Here is a 22644-nt window from a genome sequence, read left to right on the forward strand (position 1 = left end):
CCAGCCTTCCCTTATTTCAATTTGACTTGTACTTTAATTATCTCTTTACATAACGCACTGCACTTCATTTTGAGTTCCTGGAAGACAGGCAACTGTTAGCTGGCTAATACTTTTTGTTAACCTGGGAGCATACCTAAGAGAGGTACCTCCCCCTGCGTCCCATCCTTGCCATTCCCTGGGAAAAGGGGACAGGAGCTCCTGACCCTGTAATAGTCTGGTCTCCATTTTTTCTCCTCCTTTATTGCACAGTCCTCCGTAGCTTTAGAGACAGGGATCAAGCCCCATTTTTTCCAGAGGGACGGATCCTTTCTGAGGCTACTGGTGACACAGCCCCTACCTGACACTGAGGCAGGGAGCAGACCTGGCAAAGGGTAAAGGTGCCAGGAAGCCTGAGGGTTTTGGTGAGTGAGAACAGCCACATGATGGAGGTTTGAGGGTGTTACTGTACAGAAACACAGGATGGAGGAGACCCGTGTTCTTGGCTCAGCTCTGCCGTCTGCCTGCTATGGAATATGGGTAGGTTACTTAATCACACTTCGTCCAGTTGCTAATCGGAAATGAAGGGAGAACACCAACCCTTCTCATAGTTGCAGACTCTCCTAGCCATGGGGAATAGAAGCAACATGGCACCCCCTTCCTGTCCTGACCCTACCAGCTCTCCTCTAGGCCTTAACTTTATGACCCCACAGGGCACCTGCAGAAAACCTGCTGGACAGGAGTCAGCCTCTCAGAGCCCCAGAACCTTGACTGTTGGCTCAAGCTGTGTGGTAGACAAGCAGTTGGAATTTCAAGGACCATCCAAAGTGTAAGGAAAATCCTTATTTCTTGCAAAGCACTTCCCCCTTACTACTTTGGGCAAGAACCAGGGTGTTTGCTCCTACTATTAGGTTGGTGCAAAAGTAATTGTGGTTGAAAAGGTTAAAAATAACTGCAAAAACCACAATTATTTTTGCACCAAACCGATACAAACGTCTTTTACTAAGCAGAGGTGTAGGGTGAGTACATCCACCCGGACATTCATGAAAGCAACAGCCAGTGTTGTGTGCTTGCACAAATGGACTGTGCACCTCCTTGACTCTAGCTGGCATGAGACTTGGCATCTGTGTAAAACTGCCAGTTGCCTTGGACAGAGACCTGAGTAAGGACTGTAGCCCTCAAAGTGACCGATATGACTGGCAACCAGGGCATTTGAACACTGGACTGTGTTCTATTTACTAGATTAGGCCACGTTGGTGTTTCAAGCTAAACACTTAGTGACAATGGAAGCACAGACATTTTCTTTATTCATAAACCTTTCACACTACAAAAGGAGCCAGCGCTGAAAGGGCTTGGGACTCCTGGACCCTTCCACCCACACGGTACAAGCACTTCCAGCATCCACCATACACTGTACGCCCACATGCTCCTGGCTTTCCAGACACATCCTCCTAGGCACAACTCTCCCCGACAGGTTTCAAAATCCTACCCCAACTTCAAGGTTGGGCTCAAATGCCAGTCTTCATGCTCCACCCGGTTCGGAACTTTCCATTGTCCTCTGCGTCTTGCCACCAGCCAGTTCGGCCTGGTGCTGGTCTTGCGCCCCCTGCTGGACGGTTCTTAAGAAATACGAGCAGGTCTCACTGTGGATGCCTTAGAATTTGGGATGGTAGCTCAGGAAAGCAACCTGACTAATCAACGAGAAATGATGGTGCCGTGATGGGCTGCTGGTGTCTGGTAGACAGAACTCTTGTGGCCTCCAGCCTGGCCTGCAATCTGGAGCTGGGTCAGCTCACAGAGCTGTGGGCCACATTCGCTCTGGTGTCTCCAGCCACTGACAGCTTGGCATGTTGGTGTGATTCTCCAAGAGGTATTTGCTAACGAACCAGGAGGGAAATAGCCTTTCCTGAGACACAAGGACCCTGTCTAGAAGCCTTGGGGGAAGGCAAGGCCCAGAAACTTGGGTCCCAAGAGGCCCACTCTGCTATCACCCACATGTCAGAAGGGTGGAGGCCAAGGCCAGTGGAAAGCAGCCTTACCTACGTCCCTCGCTTCCGCCCCCGCAGCACTTCCCCAGCATTGGACCTCGGGACAGGAACCGGATGGGTCCCAGGCAGCAGGTGGCCTCGGAGGGCTGAAGTCAGAGTAGGTCCTGGCCCTGCTCTCAGGGTGACTTTCTCATCCCAGATCTCATGCTGTTGTTGCTAGGCTGGGTCTGACACCTCAAAAGAAATGTTGGAGAGAATTCCACAGTTGGCCTTGAGAGAGGAAGCTAAAGAGAGTCAGAGTGCTAGGTCTACCTTCTCTCCTTCTCTTGGCTGGTGGGCAGTGGGGACAAGCCACAGTAAGTACAAGGCAAGGTCTGGGACCGGAAGACAAAAAAGGTGTATACTGAAGAGTCATCTCTAAGGGGGGATACTGGTCCCGTACACTCATGGAAGCATCACTCCCCAAGAGCAGGCCTTCGCTTGGTGGATGGGGAGCTCTGTCTAGGGAATGATCACAGCAATACTAGCACTGAAGTTACAGACCTGTCCTGCCACGGACGCCTGATGCCTGGTGCTTGGCAGCAGCTGACCACTTGGACACTGAGTTAGTAAGAAATAAGCCCAGTGCATCTAGGCTCTCACATCTAAGGGCCCATGATGGGACAAGAGCTTATCAGAGGGCTGGAAGATGAGTCCCATCCCTACCCCTGCACCCCTGGTGCTCTGACCACCCTCTCCTGGGGCCAGCCCATCTTCCCACCTCTCACCTTCTGTTGTGACGCACCATGCTGCAATGGGAAATGCCCACCCTCAGCCCTGCTGGAGGTGTTCCCAAGGCCAGGTGCTGGCCCTCCTTCAGGCTCACAGGTCTTGTCTTTATTTGTGTGTATCTCATTCTCATGCGATCCCAAGTGAAGGCAGAGGAAAGCCTGATGTGTTCCTGAGGGTGGCTCTTTGGACTCATGGAGTATTACCTGAAGGGACAGTAAACATTGTTCACCAGAGACTTGGCCCATCTGAGGGTCATCGGCTACTGAAGGAGGCCAGGCCAGCCTTGGGACCCCCTATGAACACAGCTCACAACAATGGGCACCCATTGTTCCAAAGACCCAGTGGTACCCAGGATGGAAGGAAATGTGCTCCAGCCCACCTTAGCCTCTGGAAGCCATTCTGGGATCAGGGACCATGGATCATGCTCCTGCTTCAGGTCCAGACCCTGCCAGAGACTCTTACTTCCTAAGACATCCCCTCGCGGCTTATTCTGGCCTCAGGGGGTCACAGAACCATCTGGCTCCTTCTTCAACATGGTGACTTCTTGGATTCTGGACAGATTCTGCTTTTTGGGACCTGAGTTATATCTTCGTATCTCCACTCCTTGACCTGTTTCCCATCCTCTCATCAGCCAAGGCCTCTGCTTATTACTCTGTAAGCTTTGGGCAAATTGGCATAACTCTTCCAACAGCAGAGGTGGGGAATCCAGCCCAGTGCTATGGGAAGGACTGTGCTAAGCTGAAGCCTTTGCTGGCTCCAGTCTCTGCCCAGTTCAGGGCCCACCACCACCAGGGGACAAAAAGAAATGGCTGCTCACAGCAACTCCCATTGACAACTAGGCGTAAGGCAGTCAGAGGGAACTGTGCCCATGATCAACTGTGAAAGTTAAGTTTTCCCAAGTAAGGCTTCATTTTTAATGTCCATCCTGTCCTCCAGCAGGAACATGTCGAGCCTGTGCAACCTGACAGCTTTTTAATGGCTACAAAGCCATTTCAAACACCTCCCTTCATCCCAGCCTTACACCCAGGGTGGAGGTGGGAAGGGAGGACTGTTCAGGGAGGTTAGGGATTTGTCCTGGGTTGTTGGTGAGGCAGGGCCAGCCTAGAATGCCCTCTTCCCCGCCATGAGGTCTAATAATCTCATCGTACGTGGGCCAGAGAAATCAGCTGGGTAGGACCAGGGTCTCAGGGTCTTGGAAGATACCTTTGCTCAGGTCTGAGTCCCTCCTTTCCAACCCCCACCCCCCCACACACACCCGTCTTACCTCTTTCCCTGTGCACCGCCCACTCCTCCATGTCTCTGCTCTTCCCCATCCCCACTGGCGATTTTCCCTGGCCGACCCTGGCCTCAGCCCCAACACTTCCCTCACTCCCCACCCATGTTGCAGCCTCTCCTTCACTTTCCCTCCCAACACGTCCTCTCCCAGTGCTGGACTACAGCGTCGTCCTCCCGACCCAGGGTGGAGGTGGGAAGGGAGGACTGTTCAGGGAGGTTAGGGATTTGTCCTGGGTTGTTGGTGAGGCAGGGCCAGCCTAGAATGCCCTCTTCCCCGCCATGAGGTCTAATAATCTCATCGTACGTGGGCCAGAGAAATCAGCTGGGTAGGACCAGGGTCTCAGGGTCTTGGAAGATACCTTTGCTCAGGTCTGAGTCCCTCCTTTCCAACCCCCACCCCCCCACACACACCCGTCTTACCTCTTTCCCTGTGCACCGCCCACTCCTCCATGTCTCTGCTCTTCCCCATCCCCACTGGCGATTTTCCCTGGCCGACCCTGGCCTCAGCCCCAACACTTCCCTCACTCCCCACCCATGTTGCAGCCTCTCCTTCACTTTCCCTCCCAACACGTCCTCTCCCAGTGCTGGACTACAGCGTCGTCCTCCCGATCCATCCCTCCAGACCGTGGCCCTCTCCTCCTCTGTTCCCAGCACACCTTCCCACTGCGGGCTCTTCCCTCTTCCTCTGCCAGCTGCCCCATCCCCTGGGTCCCCACTCAGGCTCTAACCCAACTTGGCCCCCTAGCTCACCCAACCCCAGGAGGAAGCACCACCACCTTCGGCGCCTGTGTGCAGCCCAGTGAGCCTGTACAGGTGAAGAAACCGGCTGCAGGTTCATGCTGGGCAGGTCTAGGAAGCCGGAAGGTTCTCTTCATCTTGGTAGTCCTCCCATTCAGTTCCTCCTGCTGGACCCCGGAGGGAAGGGGGCGGGAGGTGTAGCCAAGACCCAACTCAGTCTTCACTCCAAAATGAATTTCAAATGGACCTATGTCAAAGGACTAGACGAAATCATGGCAGCATACATAGTCTTGAAGAGGGGAAATTTTTGATTTGACATTAAATCGTAAATTTCCGAACAGCAAAAAAGGACAAATTGTAAACTGGGGAAAATATTTGCAACACATGGCAGATAAGAGTATTTTCTTTACTACAGTTTGTACAAATCAATTCTTAAAAGGATCAACCCAACAGAAAAACTGCTAAACATGAACAAGCAATTCACACACACACATACACACAAAAGAAATACACATGGCTTTTAAACACGAGATACAATAGCCAATTTCACTCATAACTGAATGTGAAACATGAGAGCATTTTTCATTTATCAGATCAGAAAACTAGTTTTATAGAGGATTCAGGGAAATTGTTATTTTCATACACACACTGGGCACATTTGCAATTTCTGTCGGAATATCAAATGCACTTACCCTTGGATTTATCAATTTATCCTGCAGACAAAGTTGCACATATCCTGAGGAGAGTGTGTCGGGATATTCCGCATGGCCTTGTTTGTATTAGCAAAAGATAGAAAAGAACCAACACGCCCACCACCAGGGCACTCACTACATGAATCACGGTACATCCCACATAATGGACGATCACACAGCAGTGAGAATAAAAAAAAAATGAGGTAGATCTCATAGGCTAAAATAGAACCATCTCCAAGACACAAGTGAAAAAGCAAGGAGTAGACAGTGTGTGTCCTAAGTCCCAATGGGGGGTGGTTGGGCAGGCGGATACATAAGATTATAAATGCGTGGGCTATCTCTGGAAGGGCTAGCAATAATGTTACCATGGTTCTCGCTGGGGTCCTCCTACCGGGGTGCTCTGGCCTTGGAGGGAGACTTAACTCTTTAGTTTGTTTTTGTACCCCAACTGTTAGATGAGAGGGGTACCCAGAGGCACACTGAGGAAGTAGCTTGGGAGAAGGGACACAGGCTTTGGCCTGAGTTATTCTAATCCTGTTTTTACTGGCTTTGAAAATGGGATGAGAACTTCCCTCCTGAGATGAGGGTTAAATAAGATAAAGAAAATTTGGCATTTAGCGCGGTGCCCAGCACACAGGACCCGCTCAACTAATGGGGCGGTTAGAACCTTCCGATTGGCCAGCTAGGGCTTGGGTTGCCTCCCCCCCTTTTCCCAACACCACAGATGTGAGTCACTGAGAACACAGGGTGGTCTCGGAGAGGCCCAAGGAAACCAGGGCCTCTCAGGCCTGGGCCAGGCCCCACACATCATCTCCCCAGGGTGTAGAGGCTTGGATCTCTGGCTTTGGAATTTTGTCACTTGCCCCTAAGGCCTGCTCATTCTATCTGTCCCTTCTCTGCCTCCCTGCCACTGACTGCCAGGGACAGAATCCTACGGTCTCTCTTGGACTCTGACAAAAGCTGTCTGTGCGGTCTCCACGATTTCTTTCTCCCCTCACCGCCTAGCCTCCATGCTCCAGCCACAACTGCATGGCACCCACACTGGGGTTACATATATTCTGCACTGAACTCCTTCGCCTGGTGTTAGGTCCTTGGAAACTGCACACTTTTTCTCTGGTCCCTTATTCTACTGCTCCCCCCACCCATTCCACACTCCACAAAAATGTCTCACCACTTTGCATAAGCCACAGTCTTCCTCTTTTATTAACTTTCCCCCTCCTGACCATAAGAGATTCAGGCTCATAGTAGAAAATGTAGACAATGCAGAAAACTTGAACCACTGCTAATACCAGATGTACTTATTATTTCCTTTCAGTCTTTTCTGTGCATGCACATTTAAGAAAACTGGGCTCTCTGTACATACCATTTAATTTTGTAGTTTTGCATATTTCGTTTAATATTGTGAACATTTATCATTTCACTAATCTTTAAAATATGATTTTTAGTGGTTACATAACATTCCATCATACTGTAATTCAATCATTCCCCTATTGTTAATCATTTCGGTTATTTCCAATGTAAAATAACATTGACAAACACATTAATCATTGTCAAAATATTCACCTTTAGGATAGCTTTCTAAAAGTGGTATTACTGTATCAAAGCATATCAAGATTCTTTTTCAAATGGTTGAATTTTCCCTAAAATGATAATGGGTTAATATGGTTTAAAATGTATAAATAATGATAGGATAAGGGGAAAAAATTCCTAGAAGCTGGAAAAGGGATGAGGTGATAACTGAGAAAGTTGGATAGAGGGAATAACAGCTTGGAACACTTGCTGAGGGCAATACACCGGAAGGAGGTGGCTGGGCTACCCCTGCCAACCCTCAGAGCGACTTGGCACTGGGAAACCCAGGTACAATGAAGGGTGAGAGGGAGAGGTAGGCCTCAAACTAAGGGCACTAACCGGAAGTCTGTACTAACCAACAACTCCCTTCTCTCCCACTGCTAGAGAAGCATTTACAGCATCCAATCCCCAGACAAAAACATCAGAGGGTTTTTTGCTAAAGAAATATCAGAGCACCAGACCAAAGGTCTCGGAGTTCTGGCATTTAGAGGTTTCCAGAGAAATAGCTTGCTCTCTACAAATCATTTTAGATGGAAGCCTTTTACTAGGCAAATCCCACTCCCATACAGAGGTCTCATTTGGGCTTTCAATACATACATACAGATCTAAGTCTGTAAGATTCATAACACATCTGAGAGAAGTCTCCAGTGAAAGTAAACAAAGAGGAAAAAGGACTCAGGGGCAGCGGCATGGGGGTGGGGTGATATAATTTAGGTGACAGAAGAGACTTTTAAGACAACTCTTTTAATTAGATACTTAGATTTGAGAGGTATCTCTAAAATGAGAATAGTATGCTACAAAAAAGGAACAGGAAACAAGGTTCTTAGAAATTAAACTAATTACCACCCTGCCCCCCCAAAAAAATCACTAAAAAGGTTGAAAAGTAATCAAGGTACTCTCCCAGAAAATGGCACAAGGCAATGGAAATAATAGAGAAAGTAGTTGAGGATCAATCCAGAAGGTCCAACATTTGATTGTCAGGCATTCCAGAAAGAGAACAGAAAAAAAACGTATCAAAAGGGGAAACTGTCACATAAATAACACAAGAAAATTTCCAAGAGTACAAGTACCTGAGTCACTAGATTGAGAAATTCCACTGAGTACATTAGGGAATTGAGTACGCCAGGGATAAAGAAGGGACTTTAAAGTCTTCTGGCCATGGGGGGCGGGGCGGGAGGGACAGATCACAGTAATGTACATACTATTTATTGATTGTCATAAAAGTAAGAATCCGACTAGAATCAGACATCCCAAACTGCCGGGGAAATTTTTCAGTCTAGAATTCCAGAGCCAGTCAAACTACCAATCCAGTGTGAGGGCAGAGAGTTTTTGATATGTAAGCACTCAACAACTTAGCCTTCCACATCCTCTTTCTTGCCAAGTGACTTGAAGATGTGCTGTAGCAAAATGAAGGAATAAATGAAGAAAGAGGGAGATGTGGAATTCAGGATACAACAGAGCGCAGTGTGACAACAGAACAGTAGACAGAAAGACCACCAAGGACAGACTAGAGCCGGAGGCTGGAGGTCTCAGGAAGGGAGACACAGAGGAAAAAGGAGCTCAAGAGTAATTGGATGGGGAACTTGAAAATAACTGAGGATGAAATAAGCAAGCAGGACAAGGGGGAAGAAAGGCAACTAGACCCTCCAGTAAGAACAAAATGCTGCTCCAAAAAGGAAATATAATCACAGTCCGCTACTCAGATCTGCAGTGAACGTTTACACGGTCACAACATTGACGCTGTTCATTTTCAACTTGTAGAACCAATCAATAAACAAAGCATAAAAGACCAACTATGATTACAGAACAGAATTCAGTAATGACCAGACTTGACATTGTCAGAGGCAGAGATGTGGAAAAAGAACGGAGAAAGGGCAAGATGCATCCCACGTCTTACAAAAGGAAGAACTGAGATACTGTTTATAGTTAATACAAGAAAAACTAAGTATGTAAATATAATAAATAATTTATTTTTTCCTGATTATAAAATTCTTGCTCCTTATAGGAAATATGGTAATTACTAAAATGAAAAGAAAAAAAAACTTTTTAACCACCCATAGTTCTATTATCCATGGGACCTGGATTTGAGCCTAAACTCTGCATTTTACCATCTAGTGACCAAGTCACTTAACCACTTAAAACATTTTCTTATATTTCCTTCAGGTAATTTATCTATATACTTTTTAATAGTATATAGCATATGTAACAACAACATGAGAACTGTACTATATACACAATTTTGAATCCAGATTCTTTTTCACTTTAAAGCATAAAGTAAAACTCTGGATACATATGTTGTGCTCTTCCATATTTCTAAATATAATTCTAAATACGCCCTCGGCCATTGGGCAGTCAGTTTCCCAGGGATGGGGCTTGAACCAAATCTCACAAGAAACCGAAGGTTAAGCTAAGGAGGCAGGGGCTGGGTGGGGAGTGGCAAGGAGTGATTTCAGGCCCCTAAGACTGTGGGAGCGAAGGCACACAGACGAGCAAGCACGTGCCTTGAGGCTAGAGTGAAAGGTGCGTAGGAAGAGAGGAGGTTGGAAAGAGACTATGAAGAGCTTAATAACTCATGTAAATGACCACCACGAGGCCTGGCCTGACTGACAGCTCTTGGCAACTTACGAAAACAGGGCTTCAAAGCTCCCATCCACTTCTAGCAAGACCAGCCAAAGGAGAGATCACCCCAAGGAAAAGGAGAACCGAAGCCAACTCGGAACAAGGGGCAGTCACTTGTTGTGAGAAACCGTACAGAAAACGATGGGTGGTTATTCATTTTGAGGGCTGGAATTGAATTGGGAGGGAAAGTTATTAGTTGGGGAAGAATGTGATCTGATAATCCACTAGGCTCACATGATTTGTGCAGGACTGGGGTCCTGACCCTGGGTGCAGGTTTGTGGAATCCCAGATCTGGAGATGAAACACAAGCAGAAATGTAAAGTCACTTCGTTCAATGAGGAACACAAATGCATGCTATGTAAAACGGTTTGCTCACGTAAATATTTGATACAGTCACTTAAAATACAAATAAGTTAGGTCACAGAGTCTTAACAGTCAAGGGTTGGCAGAGGCACAGGACCCCCAGGGAAGCCCCTGTAGTTAGCGTCCTGTTTTGCTGGAACCACAGAGAACACTGCACATCTACAGAGACCCTTATACCCCCTCCCTCTCTGATCACACATATTCTTGCCCTGCAGGCTTTATTTCACTGCAGGGGCTTATTACCTTGGTTGCACATTGGATCCCCTCCAGAGTTTTAAAAATACTGAGGCCTGGGGAATAGAAAAAAACTTTTAAAGAGCCCTAGGTGATTCTGACATGCAGCCAAGGTTGAAAACCACTGCTTTACTGCAGGATTGGGTCACTGATTCTCAAACCTAGCTTTATATCACAATCACCTGGGTAGTTTTTCTGAACTACCTATGAATGGAAGTCTTTAGCCAGCAAATTACATTCACCCATGATTGAATATTCAACACTGAGAATGAACATACAGTGTGAAGCTAAAACAGTTTAACTGTCTTGATGCTCATAAATCTCAGCTGGTTACTTTCAGGAACATACACAGTTGGCCTCATGGTCAAGGTCACAGATTTACCCCAAATCTTCAGACCTGCTCTCCCTCTCTTTTCAGCTTCCTGATCATGCCGGGAAAAACCCCTAACTTGTTCCTACTCTCAGCAGAGACATGTGGTGTTATCTCTGGGTCTCTCCACCCGCAGACAGGGGGACAGGAACAGGCACTGTTAGGGTCAGTGAGGGCATGAGCATTTTTGATTCTTACTTTTGAATCCCACTGATTTCTTGTGTTTGTGTCCTTATGATTTAGAGTGAAACTGGGAAAAGAAGCTGCACATGCTTTGATGAAAGACAATAGTTGAAGGGAAAAAAGAGGAAATTAATAAGCTTTCTTGTGAAAGCTTCTGCATGTGAGAGTGCTCTGTAAACTACAAAACACTGTTGATTAATATTTAGTCTTGTAGAAATGAGAGAATAAACGCAGGGGACTTCTGCATGAGAGCTGTACCAAACTGTGTATCATCAGGTACGGCATTTATGATAAATGCTCTTGCGTGCTGAGGGGATGGTGGTGGACAGACCCAGAAAACAGACTTAAATTCCAGTCTCAGATTTGCTGCTTGCTGGTCACACTGCCTAAGGCACACCCCAAAATCTGTCACCTCAGCTTCCATATCTGAAAATGAGAGTACGTACCCCATCTCAGGCTCTCCACAGACCTGGGCGGGGATTACAGGTGGTTAGACAAGCAGCATGGCAGAACAAAGAGAATCTGGATTTAGGTTCTTGGATTTCAATACAGGCTCTGTCACTTGTTACACAGCCTTGCTTTAAATGACCACTCTCAGGTAAATGCGGCAAACACCTCTTTCAATGTTATAAAGATTCAGGTCAGGATCTACATGAAAGCATGAGCTAAGTACTGGGTGTCATGCTTTCATACATGTAGGTACACAAAGAATAAAGTTCTATATAAATACAAGGCAATATTATTACATAACTCTACCTATTGCATAGTTTTATAAATAATTTTCCAGGAGTAAAGGCTCAATGGTAACAAAGGTATCTTACCTTAGCCAGTTTCTTCATCCTTCTAAAAGTTTTCATATTCCAATACCTTTGAATTTCTTAAAAAAACAAATTAAGACCTTAGGAATCTCACTCTGCCTCCTCCCTGTCCCTTCCTTGCCCTCTTTGGTCGTCGCAGACTGAGAAGGGCTCCATTCTGTCTTCTAAAGACCATCCAGAAAGTGAGACTGACACACTGAGCCCGCTGGCTGGACCTAGGCAGAATGAGAGCCAAGAAAACACGGGCACACCTCTAGGCAAGCTGTATTCTTTGACTCCTCTGTCTGGGAAGGGGGCAGTTAGGGGCATCTCACTCAAATGGAATGCAGTAGGAACTGGGGCTTATGGTACTTGGAGAGTTGTTGATTTTAGCAAACGAACACAGCCCAGCAGCACTTGGCGGCCCCAGTGTGTGGTCTCCATCAGTCCTCAAGTGCTCGGCCATGTAGACTGGGGAATGGTCAGGAGGCGCGTCTGAGGTCCCCAGGGCTTTACCACACCAAGGTTCATGAGGTATAGACAATGAGGGAGACAGCTGTTTCCTACTTCTGTCCATTTTAGGAGCAGTAAATGGTTATCAGGTTTAACAAAATGCTTTTTAAATGACCTATGTAATGGAAAGCTTATAAATGTTCATAGGTGAGTTGGGGAATTGCTACCTCGAGTGGTTTCCTTTACTGGTCACTGCTTAACCCAAAATACTAGGACACAAGGTTCAAATATCCCAAATTTCATCAGGCAGACCTATACCAGTAACCTGCCTGCTGGTCAGGGGATTACCAGTTTTGAAAAACAAAATTTAGAGACCAGCCTGGTGGCTCAGGTGGTTGGAGCACCCTGCTCCTGACGCCGAGGTCGCCGGTTCGATTCCCACATGGGCCAGGGAGCTGCGCCCTCTACAGCTAAGATTGTGAACAATGGCTCTCCCTGGAGCTGGGCTGCCGTGGGCTACAGTGGCCAGCCAACAGCCGGCTGTGAGCTTCTGTGAGCAGCCGACCGGCAACCAACTGCCTCAGCCAGGGGAGCGCAAGGCTCATGACACCAGCATGGGCCAGGGAGCTGTGTCCTACACAACTAGGCTGAGAAACTCGGCTTGAACCGGAGTGGAGGGGGAGGCGGAAGGGGGAAAAAAATTTTAAAATACCTTTCCCCAAATGGGGCCTTTATCACTTTATCACCTTTGTATGACCCATTTCTAAGAAAGCCACATTCTATTTCAGACAATGTGACCACTTAGGGTACAGTTAAAAACAAAGCTCTTGCCTTTAGGTGCTTAGTTTTCATTTTCTTTAAATTAGCCTCTGAAACGCTTGTGTTTTGTGCGGCACTCCTGAAAACTGTTCATTTTAAGGACGTAGCAGGCCTCGCTTTTACAAAGGAGGAAGCAAAGAGGTGTACGTCGGAGAGGCAGTAGGCACGACCAATGCCTGGAGGCCCTCCTCTTCCTCGGCTTGTTACTCAACCAGGTGGGTCCGGTGGTGGCGCATGAGGTGTGAGTTAGAAATGAAAGCAGCACCACACCTCTCACATTCGTAGGGCTTCTCCCCAGTGTGGGTTCTCTGGTGCACAGTGAGGCTCGACCTCTGCCTGAAGGCCTTGCCACACTCACTGCATGTGTAAGGTTTCTCCCCATTATGGATTCGCTGATGAATGAGCAGGTACGAGCTGCAGGTGAAGGCCTTCCCACACTCATTACACACGTAAGGAAGATCTCCGCTGTGAATCCTCTGGTGCACAATAAGGCAAGAGAGCTGGCTGAAGGCTTTTCCACACTCGCTGCAGTCATACGGTTTCTCCGCAGTGTGAATTCTCTGGTGCACGATGAGGTGCGAAAAACAGCTGAAGGCCTTCCCACACTCTTTACACTCATATGGCTTCTCACCAGTATGGCTTCGCTGATGCACAATAAGGTTTGCGCTCTGGGTGAAGGCTTTGCCACAGTCGTTACAGGCAAAGGGCTTCTCCCCGGTGTGGATCCTCTGGTGTACGATGAGGTTTGAGCTCCGGGTAAATGTCTTCCCACACTCGTTACATTCATAGCATTTCTCTGTAATGTGTACTTTCTGGTGGCGGGCAAGCTGTGAGCTATAACTGAAGGCTTTCTCACATTCACTGCACTTAAAGGTTTTCTCTAAGGAGTGGATTTTTTGATGGACAGTCAGATTTGAACTCTGAGTGAAAGCTTTCCCACATTTTGAACAAACATAGGGTTTCTGGCCAGTGTGGATCCGCTGATGCACTACAAGGTTTGCGCTCTGAATGAAGGCCTTCCCACACTCACGACATTCAAAGGGTTTCTCCCCAGTGTGGATCCGCTGATGCACTACGAGGTTAGCACTCTGACTAAAACCTTTCCCGCACACACTGCATGTAAAAGGCTTCTGCCCAGGCTGGCTTTTCTGATTTTTAACAGGGCCAGAACTAAGGCTGTCTCTTTCCCCAAATGTCTGATACTTCTGGTCTTCCTCTTCTTTGAAACTTTCAGGTACATGACAATCCTTCACTGTCACTTGTCTGAAGTCTTTCTTTTCCCTCTTAATTCTCTGCCTCTTTAACAGGGTCCCCTTTTCACAGGCTTCTCCTAACTCAGATCCTCGAGGGTCAGCTTTCTGGATTCTGCCTCGTATCATGGAGGGTTCTTCTGCTTCATCACAGATCTCAGTTTTGGGAACCAACAACTGTGGGTTCTTGGTTTCAGCAGCTGAGACAACAAACAGAAAATACACTGTTAGCGGCTTCTGACCTAGAAAACGAATAGGATCATGAAGTTACAAAAGTCACGAAGTATGTGACTTCAGCGTCTGTAAAATGGCTCCATCAGAGCAAAGAATCCCCTCCCATGTCACCTCTCTTCTGTGGGTCCTTCTTCCTGTCTGTGACCTCCCCCATGCCTAGAGCAGGATCCACTGACTCATGGTCTTTCTAGAACTTCCATTCCACTTAACTTCATCAGACACTTAACCCACCTGTTCATGCCAGGAAAGGTGTCTCCAGACAAGTTTCCTCCTGACTGTGTGATAACTGATCTTGCAATTAAGACTGGTTATGGAGGACACCAGTCTCTCCCTGGCTTGCCGCTTACCATGGGCACTTAGGGTGGATTAATTTACAACCCACCAGTTAATTAGGGAGGTTCCCTACCTGTAAACAAAAATCTAGGCAATTCAGGCTTTTGTGCATGAGGATGCTGAATAGCAAAGAGAGGCTATGCATAGAGAGAAAGGACCACAGTGGCCAAAAGCATCCAAAACATCAGGAGGCTGTGTAGCAGAGAGGTTAAGAACATGAATTCTGGAGCCAGTCTGCCTGGTTTCAAATACCTGCTCTGCACTTACCAGCTGCATGAGTTTGGACTAGTAACTTAACTTCTCTGTGCCTCAGTTTCCTTATCTCTAAAACAGGGACAATAATAGTATCTACCTCATAAGACCATGAGATGATTAACTGAGTTTCTCTGTCAATTGCTGAGAGCAGCCATGGAGCACAGTAAGTGGCTCTGTGAGTGTCTGCAGTGACTTTCAGCCTGGCCAGTGGGCTTTGGGTCACAGTGCCAGAAGCCAGGAATGAACCTCAGGGGATGGGAGTGGCTATGGTGATAGATGGCAACACTAGAGGGAACTAAAGAAGAATGTGAACAGAGTCAACATCTTACATGTTGTGTCGAGGAAACGCTGACTTTTTTGAGTTAAGGGTGAGACACGGCGTAGCCTGCTCCATAATGCCAAACAATACGAGCACATCAAAACTTCCCGAAGTTTTGAAACTGACTAGTCAGGAAGTTTTGAAACTGTAGCTGCTCTGCATTGCCTCAGAACCCGAATAGTGTCAGAAAGGGGTCCTACAGTCAGTGACATCACAGTTTCTGTCTGTCTCCTATCCACCCCCACCACCCTTGACACTGGCATGTGCGCCCACGTGGCCAGTGTTGCTCTCTACCAGTGTTGGCAGAGGGAACCCTTATTAAGTGTGAATTAAACCAAGCTCAGGAAACCTACGCAAATAAGAAGTGGAATGAGTGAGGGTCAGCAGGGGTGGGAGGCAGGCCTGCAGGAGAGGGGGGTCTTCCCCAAGGGGGTGTCAGCTCAGCCATGAGTAGTAAAGCTGTCAGCCCGATCATGGCTTCAGCAGCAACTGCCAGTGGTGTGGGGATGGGGGGTACCCAGCACCCACAAAACATCCTCCCGGCTCAGGCCAGGATGAACCAAGGAGGTGAGTGGGTGGGACAGGGATGTCGGGGTGCTACCCAATATGGGGGGCAGGGAAACAGCCCAGTTTGGTTGCCTGGCTAAGACCACGGTAACATGAAATTCCATCACAATCGTTCAGATAGAAAAGGCAATGTTGGAGAAAGGAAATGCCTGAGTACTGGATGCAGTAGAGCCTGAATGTGACAGTAAAAAAATGTGAAATGTTAATCTTTTTCTGGTTATTTCTACTCCTACTGTTCTGATGTCTTGTTTTTGTTTCGTTTTGTTTTTTAAATTTACTCCATCATTTTTCTCCCTGTAATTTAACTGCTCTCATATCTTCTTTTCTTCTTACGTACTTTTTCCTTGTACTTTTTTCCCCTACTCTACTACTTCTCTATCACTTGCCTCTCCTGGTGTTTAATTTTTTTTTTTTTTTTACGTGTGAAATATTCTGATTTTTTTCTTTGTAGTTTCATGTCTCTTCGGCTTTTCTTATTACATTCTTCTCATTTATGTTTCCTGCTTATCTTTATCACCTACATCTCACCTTACTCTTCTCCCTTCTAATGTCTCCTTCTCTTTTTTTCCACCTCCTTCTTCTTATCCTTTAGCTCCCCACCACTAACACTGGGGGCCCCCACCCCCATCAAGCATCTCTCCAACAGAAAAAGCCCAGGAATACTTTAGCTCATAGCCCCACTCCCTCCCGACCTCACTCCCACCTTCCTTACTGTGAGGATTAGAATATTAGAAAGACATGAAAGACGAAGACCAATGGGTATTACTGAATCAATTAGGTCCCATAACAGAAACAATTCCTTCTGTTGATGTTAAAATTATTACAGAACCGGGTACAATCGTAACCTAAAGGGTCTTAATATAAGAGGTTATTTAGGGGTGGCCGAATGGCTCAGCTGGTTAGAACATGAGCTCTGAACAACAAGGTTGCCAGTTCAATTCCCACAAGGGATGGTGGGCTGCACCCCCTGCAACTAAAGATTGAAATGGCGACTGGACTTGGAGCTGAGCTGCACTCTCCACAACTAGATTGAAGGACAAAGACTTGGAGCTGATGGGCCCTGGAGAAACACACTGTTCCCCAGTATAAAAAAAAAAAAAAAGAGGTTATTTAACAGTTTCATTACTGGAATAAAGTAAGAGTTAGGGTGTTGGCAAGTGCCCAAGGGAATCAAGGCCAAGTCTGTGTCCACAAACTCAAACCTACTTGAGCGATTAATTAGCCAATTACTTGGGACCTGTTAACCTTGGCTTCTTTGAGATGGTATTTTTTCCTTTTTTGGATCTTATAGGATTACTGTAACTTTAGGAAAATACAGAAACAAATAAAAAAATTGTGATCAACTACATCACAGACACAGTAGTAAGTTCTGAAATCAATACTTTTGATTTCAAAAGAAAAATCAAAAGAAACCTTTCTTTCGTTTAAAAGAGATCTAAAACGCTATATACGTCTGCCACCTTACCTGGTAACTGTATTCTGAGATATGAAGGGTAATTTGATTCAGTAAATTGATAAGTCCAACTCATTAGATTTACAAAAATTGTGTTTATCAAGATTTTGTATATAAGATTTGTAAGTCTGCCTACTTAGGTGTTGGAAATGTATTAAAGAATTAGAGATATATTAAACTTGCAATTTAATGTATTTTTATATTTTTTATTTAAGGAAATTGGCACATAGGTGGAATTAACTGTTTAAAATTTTTTTTAAAATTTAATCTGTAAATCTTGAAGCTTACCTAAACATGAATTAAAGAAAAAGTACAAGTGTTCTCATTTGGATATAACTATTTCTAGATGTATAAATGAAATAAAAATAAGTTATGCTTAAAGGCTTAAAAACTTGGTTCTAAATGTATAAACTTTAATAAATTCAACATTAATATATAGGAAACTGCAGATAAACTGTCTCAGACTTTAAAAACCCAGTAACTCGTCAAAATTTCCGAAGCACTTCCACGGATATGATTTCATCATCAAAATGCAACTGTTCTCCTACACTGGTGTGGAAGCTAAAAAAGGGCAAGTCTGTCTTATTCAGTATTCCCAGCACTGATCAAGCTGCCTAGCATACAGGAAGCCGGCCCCCGACAAATTCTGCTTTTGTTGAATGAACCCCACTTTACAGAACAGGAAACGACAGAACGGGTTTCCTCAAGGTCACAGAACTACCAGCAGCAATTACACTCATGTCTCTCTTCATTCTTAGAGCTCGGTGTTCCCACTATTACCTGCTGTGGACAAGTCCGGCAGCACACAAAGTGAAGTCTTGGCTGGGAACAGAGTCTAGAGGAAAGAGGCAGAGAAGGGAAACAGGCCATTCCTGGTAGATGGGGCCAGTTGTTGTACTTAAGACTATGAACGACTAATAAGCAAGGAAACAGAAAAGAATGATACACGGGAATGCACCAGAGACAGGGACAGAAAGCAGAAAGTGGGGAACAGAAGCTGCACAGAGATTGGGGAATAAGTAAAAAATGGAGAAGAAATTGAAAGGTAGAGACCCTAAACTTCCCCACAACACTGGTTTAAGAAAGTGACTTGGTCCGCCAATGCCTGAGGAGTTATCTAGGGAGGAGAGCGGGTACAGTGCCAAACAGGCCTTGGCAGAGATCCAGGGATTGCTGCCATAGCACAGGACTCATGGCTACCACATTCTTGACCCAGGTACACATCACTCTAAAGGCAAGCTTCTGCCACTGCTGGTCAGACATAGAGAACAAACTTCCCTTTCCTCAGTCCCAGTTTAGAACCAGGTGACAGCCACTAGTACCCTCCACGAAGACCCAGTTTTGAACATCATCACAGCTGACACAACTGCTCAAAATCTTCTCGATTTTGCACAAAGACCTATGAAAACAGAACATCTCCAGAGCATTTTCACAAAAATTACCACAAAAGTTGAGCCTTCCTACCTTAGCTAGCTTCTCTTGCAGGCTCAGCAACCTGTGATAAACACAAAGTATATGACAAGGACATGTGGCTACATGTGTGAATACACATGAAACCTGCTGAACAATAAATGTGATTAAAAGGTGAATGTGGAGTTCACCCGTGTTTCTCGGGCATTCTGAGACTGTGTGCAAAGAAAGCCATTTCCCAGAGACACGCACAGGCATCTTTCAGCATTCCTCTATCTGGCTCTCCCTGACACTTAAAACACCTCAGTATTCTCTGTTGCTCAAGCTAGGAGACCAGAACACTGTGGTCTGAAAAGATTTTGAGAAATCCCAGTGGTCCAATTCTGAATCAGGGGGTTGAACCTTACCTGGAGAGGTCATGTTCCCATGAGTCTCCAGTATCTCGGTCTTGGCCACAGTCCCTGGTGTTGAGCAGCTGCCAAGGGCTGAAGCAGCAGGCATGTCCTGCGTTGCTTTCAAGACTACTGCCATGTCCCAGAACACATTCTGACCCTAGAGACAAGCAGGCACAAGTGGGCTTATAAGGGAACTGTCGTGGGGGGGTCAGCTTTTGAAGATGAGAACATAAGTACCTATTCCTGGCGGCCACAAAACCAACAAACCCAAATCCCCAAACATTAAAAAATGAAAATTTAAAAAAAGGAAAAGGAAGCCAGTCTTCCTGAACCCCAAGATGAGTCAGGCAGAGCAGCAAGCCGGCCACCTTCTCACCCATCGGTTTGATTTCACCTCACTGCCCACTCTAGCATCCGAACCTAACTTGCCAGTGGGTGCATGACAGGATAAGAGAGCACAGGGGGACATTTTCCAGAGTAAAATTTTCGGAGGTCTAAAGATCAAAGATCATATTACAAAAAGGCTTTGGGGAACCCCATCTGGCTAGTGATGGTAAGGGGAGCGTTTGAAAACATTAAGGACCACAGTACAAAGCACAGGCTCATCACTCAAAGTGTGGTCTGCAGATCACCTGGGAGCTTGTGAGAAATGCAGAATCTCAGACCACACCCCAGACCTTCTGAAACAGAATCTGTATTTTAAGAGGGCCCCCCCTCCCAACTCCCATGATTCCTATGCATGTTAAAGTTTGAGAAGCACAGATTAGAGTTATCACATCCTAACTGGAATCACTTGAAGAGTTTTGAAAACTACAAAAGTCTGGGTCCCACCCCGAGATAATGATTCATTGGAACGGGGTATGGCATGGGCATCACAAGTTTATAAAAAGCTCCCCAGGTAATTCTGTGTAGCAGTTTGAGAACCATTGCTTTGTAGAAAGTCCTAAATGTCACTTTAATCCAAAGAGGATGCTTCTGTCATATTCCAAAGGACTAAAGCGCAGCGCCATAGCTAACCAACAAGACTCCAGATGTGCAAGCAGAGAGACCACGTCCCCGCTGAAGCCACTTGAGATTTTCAGGTCTCTCTTCCTCCTTCCTCCAACACCATTATTTACCTTTTCCTCCTGTTCTGCTACATCAAGGCCTGTCTGGGGACCCTCTCCAGGAGCCCAGACTTTGATGTTCCCAGAGTGCACTTGTTGGCTGGATGCCTGACCTAGGAAGTTTTCTTCCTCTTCCTCCTCCTTTTTCACTGTCACTGGACCCCAAGGGGCCAAGGCCATGGCTTCTCTCAAATCTGCAGTCATCTTCTCTGCTCAGCAGGGGAACTCCTACAGCTGGGGGCTGCCCAGCAGAGGTCAAGCCCCATCTAATCTTTAAGCTGAAAAGTTTCTTCTTGAGTTTCTCCCCAGGGCCAGGATGGGTATTGTCTACTGAGAAATCAGAAAACATAGTTAGCACAGAGCAGGGGTTTGCCTGGATGCCACTGCGTCCCTTGGCCACTTTCCCCAGCGCCTCGCCTAGGCAGCAGCCAGTGCAGCTCAGGGTCTGCTCTACTCCTCCCTCATTGGATGGAAGGGGTTGGACTGTAAACATGTAATTTGTCCCCATTATAATTACATTCCAAACAGCTTTATATAATGTCTGTTGACTTTTTCCTGATTATTAGTGTCTTTATTGTAAAAACTTGAAAAATACAGAAAATGATTAAGAAAAATCACCTCCACAGAGATAACCACTGTATATCGTGGAATATGACAGCTCTTTTAAGGGAAAACTTCCAACCACACTGACAATTAGGACAACTTAAACTTTCTGTTTTTAACTACGCAGATATATATTTTCACAATTATCATCTTTTTTTTTTTAAAAAGAAGATTTTAGTGCTAAGGTTAAACAATAGAATGAACAAAAGAATCTCAAAAAATCAACATGTTAGGAGTGGTTATCTCTGGGTGATGTAATTACAAGTACTTTGAGGTTCTTTTTGTTTGATTTTTATGTGTTCCATTTCTTCCAAATGTCTTGTGAAACCAAGTATTACTCTGAAGATAAAAAGATTGTTTCATGTTGCCATTCTTCACACTTACCATTTTCACTAGCTACACAATAACCCAATGGTGCTGATTAACTGTCGTTCTCATTGATAAAGGATCAGTAATACAGAAATATATAGAATATGTCCTACACACACACAAATAGCTATCAATCTACTCATCAGTTTTTTCTCTGCACTTCCATACATGTATGTACACCTTCACATTCACATGTATTGCTTATTTTTCCAAAATACACATTAGATCACACATGTACACTGTTCAGCAACCTGCACTGTTTATTTTTTGAACTCAATTTCTATATTTCACAATAGTCTTGGTAGTCTTAGGAAGATGTTTCATACATACATACAGAGCTATCTCATCCTGGCATAGTACTCTAAATGATACCTATAATTTACTTAACCATCCTTTTTTTATGAACCATTAGTTTAGTAAAAGAAGTTTTGTTTCCAGTTACTTTCTTAATAATAATAAACGTTAAAATTTTTCTGTGTAAACAGAAGGATTATTGGTTAAAGAATTTTATGGTTGACACGTATTGCGCAACTGCTTTCTAAAAGGACCGCAGCAAATCACACCGTTACCAACTTAACAGTACCCCTTTATCATAGCTAAGCCAGCAGGTGTTGGTTGTTTTTTTAAAGAGTTTGTGATAAAATCATCTTACCATTCTTGTTGATTATTAAGAGAATGAAAATTTTCTATTCCCCTTTAGATGCTTTATTAGAAAAAAGTGCTAAATTTTACTAACTCCCTTTTTGCTGCTACTGAAGTCACCATATGCTTTTTCTGAAGTGCTAACTGACAAGTTATTGTATATCGTACATTGAATTTCTTGAGTAATGCAATACTTTCATTTCTGCAACAAATTTAATTCTGGAGAATTAATCTTTCCTTGATTAGCTGAATTCCACCAGGTAGGAAGGCCCTGAACACTCGTTTCACCTGTGTATACGCAAGACTGGCTACTGTATTGTCATCAGACTGCTGATCAAACTCAAATCGGCCTCCAGCCCCAGACACCACAGAGGCCCCTATCAAAGACTTCCCTTTCAATGTCCTTTCCCTGTCTCCAAATGTGACAACCCATCTCATCTGCCTCCAAGCCCCGCGCAGTCCTGTTCTCGGGGTAAGCCTGGCGTGGGGAGGTTCGTGTCCAACCTCCCCCGAGGCCAGGCCCCCGGTAGGCGACAGCCGGGTTTCCGAGGTGGTGGGACGCGGAGCCACCCTCGGACAGACAGGGCTGGTGTCCCCCAAGGGAGGACACGCCCGCCCGATCCTGTGATGGCCCCTCCCGCGCCACCGACGTTCGCAACCAACCCCGCCAGCCCCGCTCACCGTGCGCCGCAGAGAAGCCCGGCCGCAGCTCGCGGGCTTTGGAGCAGAAGGCCCGCAGGCCGGGACCTCTGCGCCTACCGGCGCGAGAACAATGACCGGACAGGAAGTGCCTCGGGATGGGCTTCCGGCTCCCCAGGTCTCCAGGCCGGCCTCTCTAGGAATCTTGGAGGCGTTTTCCTC

General features: G+C 46.0%; 1 protein-coding gene across 2 annotated transcripts; it reads right to left on the bottom strand.

Moving 5' to 3' along the window:
- Positions 1 to 12629: 12629 nt before the first annotated feature.
- Positions 12630 to 22567, bottom strand: ZNF35 (zinc finger protein 35). Of its 2 annotated transcripts, none has more exons than XM_033131790.1 (4): positions 22465 to 22567; positions 20182 to 20499; positions 19076 to 19220; positions 12630 to 14297 (listed from the first exon to the last, which is right to left on the bottom strand). In XM_033131790.1, exons 2-4 carry the CDS (start codon positions 20371 to 20373, stop codon positions 13051 to 13053), a joined length of 1584 nt encoding a protein of 527 aa, XP_032987681.1. In that variant the 5' UTR covers positions 20374 to 20499; positions 22465 to 22567; the 3' UTR covers positions 12630 to 13050. The 2 variants fall into 2 exon arrangements, with proteins under 2 accessions (XP_032987681.1, XP_032987682.1); XM_033131791.1 differs by having other exon boundaries at positions 20182 to 20496; positions 22465 to 22555.
- Positions 22568 to 22644: the final 77 nt, after the last annotated feature.

This window comes from Rhinolophus ferrumequinum, chromosome 17 (genome assembly GCF_004115265.2).
Source record: "Rhinolophus ferrumequinum isolate MPI-CBG mRhiFer1 chromosome 17, mRhiFer1_v1.p, whole genome shotgun sequence".
NCBI lineage: Eukaryota > Metazoa > Chordata > Mammalia > Chiroptera > Rhinolophidae > Rhinolophus > Rhinolophus ferrumequinum.